Below are 14,522 nucleotides of genomic sequence, written 5' to 3' on the forward strand. Positions count from 1 at the left end.
ATGGACTTGATCCTTAGCTAAACAGATTGCACTGAGACTGTTAGCCTGATCATGATGTAAACCCAAATCACTGACCAAATCTTCCAACCAGATTCCTTCTTTTGCAGCTTCTGTCAATGTTATGTATTCTACTTCTGTGGTAGACAATTTCACCGTAGGTTGCAAAGTAGCTTTCCAACTGACATTTGAACCACACAGGGCGAAAGCATAACCAGTCATAGATCTTCTACTGTCAACATCTCCAACATAATTAGAGTCTGAAAATCCTGTCACCAAACACTATGTATCACCTTCATAAATGAGACCAACATTATACGTACCTTTTAAGTACCGAAAACCCTGTCAATGCTCCTGGATCACCCATAAACCTACTCACAACACTTACAGATTGTGCAAGATCAAGTGTAGTGTAGACTGTTGCTTACATCAAGCTTTCTACTGCACTAGCATAGGGAACTCGAGACATGTACTTCTTCTCTTCAGCAGACTTAGGTGCATAAGCGACATACATATGTACATTTTCAGCACTAGAAGTATCTATGAGTTTTTTGTAGACATGTCAAACTTTGACAAAATCTTCTGAATGTATCTCTTCAGTGACAATAAGAGTTTTCTTTTACTTCTATTCCTATAAATCTCCATTCCCATAATTTTCCAAGCCGCACCCAAATCTTTCAGTTCAAACTCGACACTAAGAAGATCCTTCAACTTCTGAACATCAGACTTGATCTCTGCAACTATTAACATTTCATTCACATACAGGATCCGATATGTCAAAGAACCATTTGTTGTCTTACTATAATAAACACATCAATCATACGGACTCCTGGTGTAGCCAATACCTATCATATAGATGTCCAATTTCTTGTACCACTGCCTCAGAGACTGCTTTAGTCCATACAAGGACTTCAACAACTTGCAAACATAGTCTTCTTTACCAGGAACCTGAAAACCATCTAGTTGAATCATGCATATCTCCTCTATAATCTCTTTATGTAGAAAAATTGTCTTCACGTCGAGTTGTTGAAACTCCAGATTCTGATGTGCAACTATTGCTAGTAGCACCCTGATGGAAGTGTGTTTAACCACTGGCGAACAAATCTCATTGTAGTCTACTCCCTCTTTTTGAGTGAACCATCAAGCTACTTACCGAGCTTTATACTCGATACCCTCAACAGATGTTTCTCCTTCCTTCTTCTTGTAGACCCATTTACAATTGACAATCTTTCTGTCTCGAGGCCGCTTGACCATTCCCAAGCCTTATTCTTCTGAAGTGACTTTATTTCATTTCCCATTACAGCAAACCATTTTGTAGACTCAGTACATGTGATTGCTTCTTTATACGTGGATGGCTCATCAGAGCTAGGATCCACCTCTTCAGCAACCTGTAGTACATATACCACCAATTCAAAATCATATTTTTTTGGAGGCACCCCATAATTAGCTCTTCTTGATCGATCAAGAGCCAAACTGTGCTGATTAACTACTGGTAATGATGAAACTCATGATTCTAATTCTGATTGTGGTTGTTAATACCATCAGACATCCCAAACATCTATCTCCCCGAACCGAAATTCAAACTCTAGAAATAGAATCAGGCTTTGATACCAATTTATTATAACGAAAGTAAGAAAAATTATAATAAACGTAAAGAAATAACACAAATAAGCGATAAAAGTTTTATTGATCTCGAGGATACAAATTACAATATTTATTAAAAAGATTGGTTGTTGGTTGGAATCGAACCCAAGTCATGCAATTACTTTACACTATATTATACCACCAAACCACTCAACAACGGGTGTTATTAATCATACACATATTAAATCTGTTTGTGTGTCTTAAAGAAGTAAAAATTAAATGTTATATATATAGAAACTAACTGGAAAAACATTAATCATCTTTTTCTTTTACATTTATACTTTGTAATATATAGTTATATAGTATAAATTAGTATTGTATGGTATATAATATACTTATATATTTTTAAATCATTCAACTTAGTGATATGGTATTAGTAGTAAATATTTTTTATACATAGATAATTGTGATATGTTAACTAGATTTTATTATTATTCAAAAAATTCAAACTTGATAATTATAAATTTATATGAAAAAATAATTAAAGTGGTATATATATATATACAATAAAAAATAATTATTAAAATTATATTATTAAAAAATAAATGTAATTTAATTCATAGAGAATAAAATGTTAAATTTTATTTAGCAAAAAAAATGTTAAATTTTAGCCATTTGGTCAAACTCACCGTAAAAGGTGAGAGAAGTCATCAATTATGAGGTATAAGTGCTATAAAATTCACCGACAAGTATAAATATTTTTAGTTTTTATTTGGACCAATATATTTAAACTTATTTTTAACTGAGCATCGGAATGTCGCTCAATTTTTTTAAAAAAACTCAAAATTTGACCGTTTTTCACAAATGGTGTCAAAGTCTTATCGAGCTAAAATGCCTTTTTACTCTGAAATTTAGTACGTTTGTTTATTGGTTCGATGATGACATTATCTCAATGAAATTGGGTGTTTTTAACATTTACATTCACATGAATTGTGCAAGAGACCTTTATAATTTCAAGCCAATAAATATTGCAGATCAAAGTTGTTAGATTGTTTGTGTTGAGTTGTCAAAGACTTGACCCGTTTATTAAAAAATACTCAAGACTTGGTAGGTAAAAGTATGGGCGTAACACTCGAACAACTTTTTGTCAATATTCCATTCCTTTAGAATAATATGCATTATTATCAAATTTTAAAATATGTGTATGTGATACTTTTAATAAAGATAAATTATAAAATAGTGGAATTTAAAATTACAATTTATTTCATTCGAAATTAGAAGAAGAAAATTAAAATTTTATAATTATAACAAAATGCTAACGGTTAATTTAACTTGAAAAGGATATTGATATTTAAAGATTTTAGATAATAACTTTTTTTAAAAACAAGTTAATTGTAATTGTTTCATATAATTGAAATTATATTTTTATTCAAAACTTTATGAATGAAATACTGAACCCTGCACAATTGTTTAATTTGATACAAAATTATTTCCTGTTGTAAAAATTTTAGTCACATTATTTGTCATGAAAAATCACCAAATTATACTTAAATCGGAGATTGGGAAATATTAGGTAACATAATATATTTAAAATTACTTTATATTTAGAATTCCAATATATGAATAAAACTTGTAATTTCACACAAATTATTCACACAAATTTATTGCTTGATTTATTGCTTTATAAAAAATTTAAAGAAAAATGATTAAATTATTCACACAAATTATTGTATGACTTCTTTCATAGAAAAATAAAATTATTATAATATTAAACTAATATTTATGAAACTTTAAACGAATTTAGAAATTTTAAACGAATTTAGAAATTTTTGTTTGAGAAAATAATACATTATTATTATTATTATTATTATTATTATTATTATTATTATTATTATTATTAAGTCAATATATGAAAAAAAATTGAAATCATTCATGAACAAGACTAAACAACAATTTAAATAACACTATATTAGTCCTTAAATAGACCACGACATATACATACATCCATAAACGATAAACATGCATATACAAGATCACAAACAATCAAAAAATTATGTTGTACTTAAAAACATAATATTGATATTTTAACACGAGAACATCTAAGTTAAAATGAAATTTTATCAATTCATACGCGATAAGTTTCAATTACTTTATACCCATATATATCGAAACTACACAAATTACAATTAATATCAACAATATTTAACACAAGATCACAAACAATCAAAAAATTTGTCATCATCGGAATCATCATTGCCTAGAAAAGGGAAGTGTAAACATTGCATGACATACTATCACTCAACATGCTAGACAATGATTAAGAATAAACTGTTTTCACTGACATATTTCGTATACTTTATTTGAATTATTAGAGACTATACACTTTATTTTTTAACAACACTCCAAGAAAAATGTCAATAGGCAAAGACTCAGAACTGATGTCTAAAATATTCAAAATTGATGTATTCGTGGGTGTAGTAAAAAGTTCTTATTTTTCACATATGAAAGATAATATAATACATCGTTTCTAGATAAACAACTGATGTGTTAGACATACCAAAACATCATTTAGCAACTGATTTGAAAAATAAGAAATGATGTCAATTGACCATACAACACCGCTTCTGTAAAATAGAAAATATGTGGTATGCACACACCAAGACATCATTTATTGTCTGATGTAAAAAATTTGTATCACCAATAAAGAAAGCGATGTAATATCGCAAAAATATATACGGGTGTGTTTGTGCTTTGAGAAAGATAAAAGATGATAAAAGAAATTTAAGAGTGAGAGATAGACGAGGGAGAATTGAAAAAATATCGGAGAGGAGAATAAAGGAAATTTTTATGGGGGAAATGTTTTTATCAAATTGGGGGGAAATTGTCTGCATATATTTTTTAGTTTTTAAAAAAAATAGTTTAGACATTATCAGTTTTATTTGCAACTGATGTATAAAACCTCCTTTAACATTGTTTCCTAATTTACGGATGTTAAAAATATTTTTAACATCCATTATTTTATACAATGATATATATGAGATGATATTCATTGACTATTTTCTTGTAGTTAAAAAACCTTCATAAACTGAAAACTCAAAAATTATGCGTAAATTATATGTAAATTATACACTCCTTAGGTGATAACCCGTGCCTCACACAAATTATTATGCTAGTTCTAATAATGTGTCAATTAATTATTGGTCATTTATATATATATATATAAATTGGACCTAGTGTCAAATGTAATTTAGAACAAATTTGGGATAAAAAATAGTGGTTAATTTATTTTTCATAGCGGCAAGTGGCAACTAAATAATCCATTTGTGGCCCTTTTATTAAATTTTCTAAACAAAGATAATAATAAAAATCTTTGTATCACGCAATTCAAGAAAGATGCGAGGGACAGGTAAATCATGTGGGAGGTCAGTTTTTTATGAAACACTCACTAAATGACACGTACCCCAATAATATCAAACTCAAAGCTGCTGACTGTACTCTCTGTCATCTGAAACCCCAGATCTCAATCCCTAACTCTTTCTTTGACTTGTAATAAAAATTAGTTAGTATGTCATTTTAAGGTTCTTTCAACAACGAACCCACCTCTTCAATCTCCCTGTCTTTTTTCTTTTCTAACTGGAGCATGTTTTTTTCAACAACTCTCAAGGGGTCCTGAGCCTGTCTTTCTTTTCCAGTCAAGTTTGATCATGTAAAGAGATTGTCACAAGATTTAATAATAAGGTAAGTTGAATCTCCTGTGATTGTATGTATATACAAGTATTGGCATACTCTGAGATGGGTTTTTATATTTAATAGTGTTAGGTAACGATGTGTCAGGATATTTTGACACGTTTTAATTTATGGGCGCATATGCATGCATGCTAGATGTCCCATTTTATTACTAGAAAAGGTACTAGCTATCCATTTTACAAGCTTTTGGGAAATTTCTTGGGTTCGGGTGTTTTTCTATTTTGAATAAATTTTGATTTTTTTTATTGTTTTCTTGGTTAGGATTTTTTATTGGGTATTTGTATTCATTAGCTGTCATTACATTGGAATATTAGAATTGTATAATGTTATTTCTGAGTATATGTGTTAATTTGGTGATGAAGTTGGATAAGGAAGTTGTGTAGGACATCATTACAAGTTGCTGAATTAACATATCAATAGTTGTTTGTGGTAGGGTTTGGACTCTTTGTTAGATATGCGATTTTTCGTATTTTCTAAAGTATATTGTACGATAGTGATGCATTATAGTCTTGCAAGATCCTTTTCCATTTCGTTTATTGTGTGGTGAAATGAGGCTAGGAAGGAGGTACCAGCATTTGATATTTATGCACGTGAAACCGACTAATTTGTTTTAGGTAATTTGGATCTTTGGATATATGTGAAAGGGAGAGTGACAAATTTTCTATATATTGAGCAAGCTGTTTAGTCTAATAATAGAAGTGGGTTTACGTTCTTATTATGGTTGTTATTTCAGAATAGAGGCTAAGCGAGTTGAGAAAAGTCTTGCTATTTGGAAAAGATGATAAAGAAGCAGCAACAATCGTTTCTAACTGTTGCACCCTTTGAATGTGCCTGGCGCGATGATTTGAGGTTTAGGGAAGCTGGAAGGGGATGCGTGTCATTTGAAGCTTTTTCCCTCAATGATGTCACAGTTGTTTTTCGTGAGCATGTTGGCAGCCAGCAATACCATTATAAACGAGACAATAGTCCACACTATACTGTGATTATTGGTAGCCATAAGAACCGTAGACTGAAAATTGAAGCTGATGGGAAAACAGTTGTTGATGAAGCAGGGGGGGAACTATGTTGCTCTACAGCATTTCAGAGTTACTGGATTAGTTTCTACGATGGGTTGATCAGCATTGGCAAGGGAAGGTACCCCTTTCAGAATCTTGCTTTCCAGTGGCTTGACACAAATCCCAGTTGTACTGTGCAGTATGTTGGGCTTAGTAGCTGGGATAAACATGTTGGATATCGAAACGTTAATGTCATGCCACTAACACAAAACCACATATCCTTGTGGAAGCACGTAAACTGCGGTATATATGAAGGAGATTATGAAAGTGAAGGTGAAGATGGAACAGAAGATAAAAGGTGGTGTCATGAAACTTGGGGCCTAGAAAATTTTCTTGAGAGTTGGGAGCTATCTGATATGTCTTTTCTTGTTGGGAACGAGGAAAGAGCAGTTCCTGCTCATAGGGTTATATTGGCAGCATCTGGTAATTTTGGTTTAAATACGTCTGCCAAAGACATTATCCAGCTTAAGGATGTAACATATCCAGTGCTGCATTCCTTTCTTCAATTCATCTACACAGGCAGAACATGGGTAAATATTCTCCTCCAGTCTACTTGGTTGCATCTTTCTTCTGTTATGTAAGTTGGTTTGGGTACGCTCAAGTTTCTGATATTTAGCTATATTACAAGAGAACTACTTACGTATGTTGTCAAAAGGGAAGCAATCATCTTCCTGTTAGAGATTACCTGAGTACCTCAAGGGAAGATGAGATTCCCATTTCTCCTTAGAATACTGTTCTTATTATTCTTTTGGATATTCTAAATCATTAACAAAGCATTAAGAGTTTCTATTCACTTAAATTTTATATCCTTTGTGTCCCTGCCTAATGTAGGTTCCAGTGTCACAACTGAGCTCATTGAGGACCCTAAGCTTGCATTTTGAAGTGAATTCATTGGCAAAGAATTGTGATGAATTAATTGAGCGTTTCAAACTGAATAAAAAGCTGTTTGACTCAGCCAAGAACATAGAAATATCATATCCAAGTTCTCGTCCCCACTGTGGGGCGTCCTTTCCTTCCGGGGTACCTGTAGATATTAATAAACTTAAAAGTTTCTTTGTAACTGGTGAATACAGTGATGTGGAAATCCATATCGAAGGTTGTAATCCCTATTTCCGGTCACATAAAGTGCTACTCAGTTTATGGAGTGTTCCGTTTACCAAGGTGAGCCAGATTGACGCTTCTTTTTACCAATTGCCTCCTACCTATTTACATCCATCTTCAAATTTGAGAATGCAATTGTTATATTTTGTTATCTAAAGTACTAAACATTTTAACATCCTATGAAGTTTGACTTACTAGAATCTGTTTCTTTACTGGGGGTACACCGAAATACACAGACTTAAAATCTGTTCGAAAAGCTCCTTTGTTGAACATGTTTGTTGCACTGTTATGATCGTTAACTGATTTTTTCATTTGAAATTAGATATCAGTTAGTACACATGGTTTATTAATTATTTAGTGAGATGAACCATAACTTTAATGGTTTGCATGAAAACTATTAGATTGGAAGAACCGGGATATGCCTTTTGTGGTCTCCCGAATGTAATTTTGTAATCTGTCGTGAAATTACAACATACACAGTCATAAAAGTCATATAGTTAATCAATTTGCCCAAGTCCATGTTTTTTTTGGTTTGGTGGGAATCCTCCATATAAAATTACCCTTACATTGTATATTACTTGAATTTTAACAAGTATGATTTTTAAACATGTTGTTGATGGTCACAGTATTTATCAAAATAATGATTTGGCAGATGTTTACAAATGGAATGAGTGAAAGCATGTCAACAGAGGTTTACTTGAAAGATGTCTCACTTGAAGCATTTAAGGTTATGCTTGAATATATGTATAGCGGGGAATTCAATAAGGAAAACATTATGGATATTGGTATCTTGCTACTCCAGCTACTTCTATTGGCAGATCAGTTTGCTGTTTCTGCCCTGCATCAGGAGTGCTGCAAAATGCTATTGGAATGCTTATCGGAGGTAGTTTAGTAATTCTTTTGTTGCCTTGTGGTTTAATAAACATAAATTGATGTTGGAATACGTTATTGTTCTGAATCGCTACTTGTTGTTGAGAAGATATAAAAGGACAGAGACATTCTGGGTTACTGGGTTTCTTTGAACAAAGAAGAAAGATCATTTAAAATCGAATAACATTGGTATTGATACCTCTTATCTATATATCAAATGCAGGGATGAAGTCTCCTAATTGAAGAAGGTCAATCACCGAGTTTTTCTAATATGCACAGTTTAAATGGAAGACGAACCAAACAGTTATGGCAAAGTAATAGGGTAGATCCTGTAGCTAACTGCTGAAATTTGTTGCAGGATTTGGTCTGCCCAATCCTTCAGGTGATTTCATCCATTCCATCATGTAAACTAATTGAAGAAACGTGCGAGAGGAAATTCGCAATGAACTTTGACTACTGTACAACTGCAAGCACTGACTTTGTCTTGCTAGACGAGCAAACCTTTACCAATATTCTTCAGGTGGGTTTTTATTTCCGAATTGTGTCAAGACCCTAGTTTGACTGTTGATGTCATTACCTCATCAACACTTTTAGATAACATAGCGCAAGGTAGCTGATGCGGATATGAAGTTTCATAGTAAAAAAAGATTTTGAACTCTTAAAAGTAATATTACAAATCAAGAAATGTCGATATGATATAGTACATATTTGGTCATTCTAGGGTGGTTACCGAGTGCTAGAAGTATTCTGCGAAATATTGGATCAAACTTAGTGGAGTTTGTTTGTAATGCATTTAATTTAAGTATTTAACTATTTAAGTCGTAGGCCATTGACTACACTTGTCCAATGTATCAATTTCAATAGTATTTAACACCTACAATAGGCAGATTTGTAGATATATGATGGATCCCCATTTTAATTGGAACACATACTCCTCTGAGGTGCTTATCAAGGAATGTTGTGTAATTAAGCATTGGTTTTGCAGCACAATGATTTGACAGTTACATCAGAAGAGAGAGTTCTCAATGCAATTCTGTTGTGGTGTTTAAGGGCAGAAGAATTACATGGCTGGGAGTTGGTAGAGAAAAAGATTTTTACTTCTTCACCTGAAATTCTTTTTGCGGACAGACTTCAGTCTTTTTGTAACTTCTTACCGCTGGTGCGCTTCCCATTACTTCCACATGCCTTGCTTAAGAAGGTAGGGATTATCTATGAAGATTGTTCAGCTTGTTTTTTAAGATTCCTGCTCTTAAAGTCGATTAACATTCTTTTATCCTGGTATTGTAGCTCGAGTGGAGTACGCTTGGCAAACAAATTACTGCTTTAAATAATTTGGTAAGTATAATCCGTGTTAAATTTAATTTTGGACATGGCTCTCATTTTATCATCACCTTATGGTTTGTTGATTAATATTCGTATGATGAAACAGGTGAAAGAGGCCATCAACTTCTTAGAACTTGGGCTGCTCAACCCTGGACAAGATCAAAAGTATGTATACAGTAATAGTGCTGATCTCTCGTGTATTTTCATTCTGGTATTAGTTTCTGGTATTAGTTTCTGGTTTTACTTATTACATAGGCATGTACTAAATTTTACATTATTATGAAAAGTGGCAAGCTAAGCGTGGTTGTGCGGTTAGAGTATTGACTAAAACTGTAAAGTACATTAATTTGATCCCTCGATGTTGACTTATTAATTGTTTTCCACTTCAGATCCCATAATGATTAGTGTAGTAAAAAGGCCCAGAAGACAGTTGTTGCAGCTCACATCCATGTCATTGTACCATATTACACTCTAGTCTTGGGGCGCATGTGTCCACCTGAATAATACTAGAGTCCAGCTTTACCATTATAGGAGAGTGATGAATTCACAATTAAGTCCCTTGATGTATTACATCTTCTGTACTATATGCATCAAAGGTTCTAGACGCCCATGTCAGCCAGAAACCTCCTCAGTGTAACTCGCACTTAGTTTTGTTAATTTTCTTGGTTCTTTGATGCAGAGTGCTCACTTGGAAGAGACAGAATTAGGGGAAATGGAGTGAACTTTGAACTATTTCTTGGACATTTATGCACATATAATATTTGCCTTCATTCATTCCCTATCCACACGTCACTGTCCATATGAATTTGGTCATTTGAGGAAATTTAAACACCTGCACACTCATGCCTTTACACAGACTCGGACCCTCAACCTCGTAAGAGGAGAGGTATCCACTAGGCTATAAGCCAAGGAATTCTAAAAGTTTGTATTACGGTCTAATCCTTGCAATTCATTTGAGGGAATTTAAACACCTACACACTCGTGCCTTTACACAGACTCGGACCAGCAACCTCGTATTACCAAGAGGAGAGGTATCCACTAGGCTATAAGCCATGGGATTCTAAAAGTTTGTATTACGGTCCAATCCTTGCGATTTTAAAGTGAATGGAAATTCCTTTCTTCCACCATGTCATTCACAAAGATTATCATAAGATATTTGCACTTATCTCATTTTTAACTAACTCCGACATCCTTGTCTTTCTTTAATAAATTTCCTGGAAAAATTTCATTCAATTCTTACCTTTATTCCGTTCCATCCAAGTGAGTAAAATACAATAGTGAAAAGTTATGTATCATTCAACCCTCCACATGGATTTACTGATATTTGATCTGTTCGAGTCAGATGTTATGTCCTTATAATTATATTTTTTTGATAGCTCTGCCTAGGAACACATGCAATCTCTGATTTGTATCGTTCTTGACTCGACACCGATTGAAATTCAAATTTGATTTGCGGTCATGTGGAATATATGATCATTTCGTAAAAAGAATAATTGGAATTTGTTTTTATATGTTAAGGTTTCAACATAGAAGATCTAGTTTTAGAGAGCTTCAGTACATATGTGATGGGGATAGCAATGGAGTTCTGTACTTTGCTGGCACATCTTACGGAGCACATCAATGGGTAAATCCTGTCCTAGCCAAGGTAGGGACCTCAACCAATTCTGCTCTCTTAATATTTCATCATAAAATCATTAAATAGTCTGGTAATTTTCTTTTTTCTTTTCGAATTGCACATTTAGAGAATAACAGTGGCTGCCAGCACTCCTGTTTCAAGATATACTGATCCAAAGGTTTTGGTATCAAGGACTTACCAGGTAAATCATATAATGGATTAGCTTAATGCCAAGATTTCTCTTTCTGAACTGTTCGGGGATCATATTATATGCACTCTTATGCATCAGGGAACATCTTTTGCTGGGCCTCTGATTGAGGATGGAAAAGTAAGTTCTTGGTGGATGGTTGACATTGGAAGTGACCACCAGGTACAGTTTTATGCTAGTCGGATGGATGAGAACTTATTGAGTGCGACTTCTCAATTAGTTACAAAGGAATTATGATTTCTTTCTCAATTAGTAAAAAATATGAACCCTCAATTTTTTATTTTTGAAGTACTGGTCTATTTTTGGATGTCTTGCCTCCCACAATAACTGTATAAAATTAGTGCTGCTATCGTTTTAGTATATATTTTTTCTCACTTTGGTTAGATGCAAGTCTAATCTAGAAAATGAAAAAAAAGGTGAATTTTTTTTCAGTAACTTTTTCCCTTTCTTGTTTCTAATTAAGATTTGTTTGTCGGTTGATGCAGCTCATTTGCAACTATTACACTTTAAGACAGGATGGGTCGAGGGCCTTCATAAGGAGCTGGAATTTTCAGGTAGAGCGATTGAATCTCATAATTTACTCACTGGCGATGGACATACTACTGACAATCTCCATGAGCAATTTAACAGTTGAAATGTTGAAACCTGTGTCAGGGATCTGTTGATGGGAAGAACTGGACAAACTTGAGGGTGCACGAGAATGACCAAACTATCTGCAAGCCTGGTCAGTTTGCTTCATGGCCTGTTACGGGCTCCAGTTCCCTCCTTCCATTCAGATTTTTCAGAGTTTGTTTAACAGCACCCACAAGTGATGTAACCAACCAGTGGTCACTTTGCACTTGCTTTCTGGAACTTTATGGCTACTTTCGCTGAACGGTAGTGTCTTAATTTTTGGATTAGCTGCTTTTAGTTACATTACTGTTTTTATTTTTTGCTTAGCTGCTTACCTTTCAGTTCGTCATGGTTTGTCATAGTGTATTTTGATTTTACATAATTTGGTTACTATATATGAAATACCAGAGTACAGAAAGAGAGAGATTGATAGGGATCAGTAGTAATGTGTATCCTGTTTGAGTTTAATCTTGACTTAACAGTTGGGAAAATTATTATCAGTAGTGTTATTTCAATTGTGTACTTGACTTTGTATTATCTAGTTCTTAGTAGCTACAACTAGAACCTTTAATAAGTAGTTGGGAGCTGCACTATTATTTTACCCAGCTGTTTGGGTTTGTAAACAGCCTATATATCCCCATGTATCAGCTTCTTATGAAGGCAGACTTTGATTATATATATAACTTCTTCTCTGAATATTGATAATGTATCAATTTGGGGATAGCTTGGGGTAGAGATTGTCCTGCGGTTCAATCTCCCGAGGCTTATAATCACTGTTTTTGTTGTGTTTATCATTATCTTGTTATTATAATTTTATTCTTGTCATTGTGCTGCGTCAAATTGGCATCAGAGCTAAAAATTCTGGTTTTTATCATTGTTAAAGTCCATCCTACTGTTACTATTCATCCGCTGTTATATTCACCTTGTTCATCAGCTGTTATATTCACCCTGATTCCTATCCAAAACCTGATTTCAGTGGCTAAATACCGTTCCTCTTTACTGAAAATCAGGCACATAACACCCTTGTATCACCCCATGGCACCACCAAATTCCACCACTTCAATTTGCTGCCCAAAAACCTACAAAGCTGCGCCTTTCTTATTTTTATAAATCCTTTAAGCATTCAGTTTCATTTCTCACAACACCAACGATTACTCACCAAAGCAGAAAAGAGAATAGGTCTGGGAAAGGAAATCAAGAAAGAAATAGAGAGAGAGAGGCTGCGAGGATATAACAAATCTGAGAAGAGAGAATCATAGTCGTCACTATCGTCCTGCAACAGAACTTTATTGCGCTATGGCTGTTCATTTCACTGGACATCTACACGACACATTCTCCGTTGTGCTGTTACGAAACAAGGGAGGTAACCTTTACCCTGTTTGGATATTCTAATATTCTTAATCATATCTGTTTGACCTTCATGTTCTTGACATCACTATCAACCATTTTCTTTCTCAAAATCCAGCAATCCACTTTGTTTTTTTTCCTGTCCCTGCTAATTTAACCATGTTCATATTATGAGTTTTATCTAAATACCCCCCACTGCATCTAATATCAGTTTGGTTGATTTAAAAAAAAAAAGAATTACATTTTAATTCTAGGACTTAATATTCATGTTTTAGGAATTTTAATTCATAGTTTGGTATTTAGCCTTCTTTTACGTATTTAGCCTTCTTTTACGTTTGCATGACTTTATTTGCCTAGTTTGCACAATATTCTATGTTAGTTGCATATACATGTCTTCTTTATTATATTTTGAGAACTAGTGATAGCATTAGTAGCCGACTATAATATAGTTGTTTACGTTAAATTTCTATCGAATCTCAGTTGTGCACTTATTCATATCATGGTCATCACTCGTAGCGGAACTGATAGCACCTCACAAAACCCACCTCCTCTGACCCTCCTGAGTCGACTTTGACTCATTTATTGCAAAGTATCCAAACCCTCACTACGTCTATGAACGATAAATTTGATAGTTTAAATAATCGAGTTGAGGCCTTAGAGATCGCAAACAATGCTAGGAATTTAAATGATGAACCACATATAGAGGATGTCGATAACGAGGATATAGTTCCACCTCGACGTCAGAATGTTGATGCAATGATTCCTAGACATATGGGAGGACGTAGGGGAGGTAGAAGGGAACCCCCTAGACATCATGACAATTATAAGAATGACCCACCTGACTATGACGATCATTATGTTTATAATGAGCGTCGAGATCAGGGATACCGTAATTATAGGAATCATGATAGGTATGAGGGAAGAGATGATGTGCTCAAAATTAAGATAGATGCCCCAGAGTTTGATGGGAGATTTGATCCCGATGTTTTCTCTGATTGGTTATCCAGTATGGATACATTCTTTGATTGGCATATGATGAGTGACGAGCGTATGGTAAGATTCA

General features: G+C 33.8%; 1 protein-coding gene across 2 annotated transcripts; it reads left to right on the forward strand.

Annotated features, from left to right (window-relative positions):
* Nucleotides 1–5,008: 5,008 nt before the first annotated feature.
* On the forward strand, nt 5,009–12,606 carry LOC141713517 (BTB/POZ domain-containing protein At2g30600). 2 transcript variants are annotated; one of them, XM_074516977.1, is made up of 13 exons: nt 5,009–5,319; nt 6,062–6,913; nt 7,215–7,544; nt 8,137–8,367; nt 8,713–8,874; nt 9,340–9,552; nt 9,642–9,689; nt 9,784–9,842; nt 11,196–11,322; nt 11,420–11,494; nt 11,582–11,662; nt 11,986–12,054; nt 12,155–12,606. In XM_074516977.1, exons 2-13 carry the CDS (start codon nt 6,107–6,109, stop codon nt 12,371–12,373), a joined length of 2,421 nt encoding a protein of 806 aa, XP_074373078.1. In that variant the 5' UTR covers nt 5,009–5,319; nt 6,062–6,106; the 3' UTR covers nt 12,374–12,606. The 2 variants fall into 2 exon arrangements, with proteins under 2 accessions (XP_074373078.1, XP_074373079.1); XM_074516978.1 differs by having other exon boundaries at nt 6,067–6,913.
* The last annotated feature ends 1,916 nt before the right edge of the window (nt 12,607–14,522 follow it).

This window comes from Apium graveolens, chromosome 3 (assembly GCF_009905375.1).
Source record: "Apium graveolens cultivar Ventura chromosome 3, ASM990537v1, whole genome shotgun sequence".
In the NCBI taxonomy this organism is placed as follows: Eukaryota; Viridiplantae; Streptophyta; class Magnoliopsida; order Apiales; family Apiaceae; genus Apium; species Apium graveolens.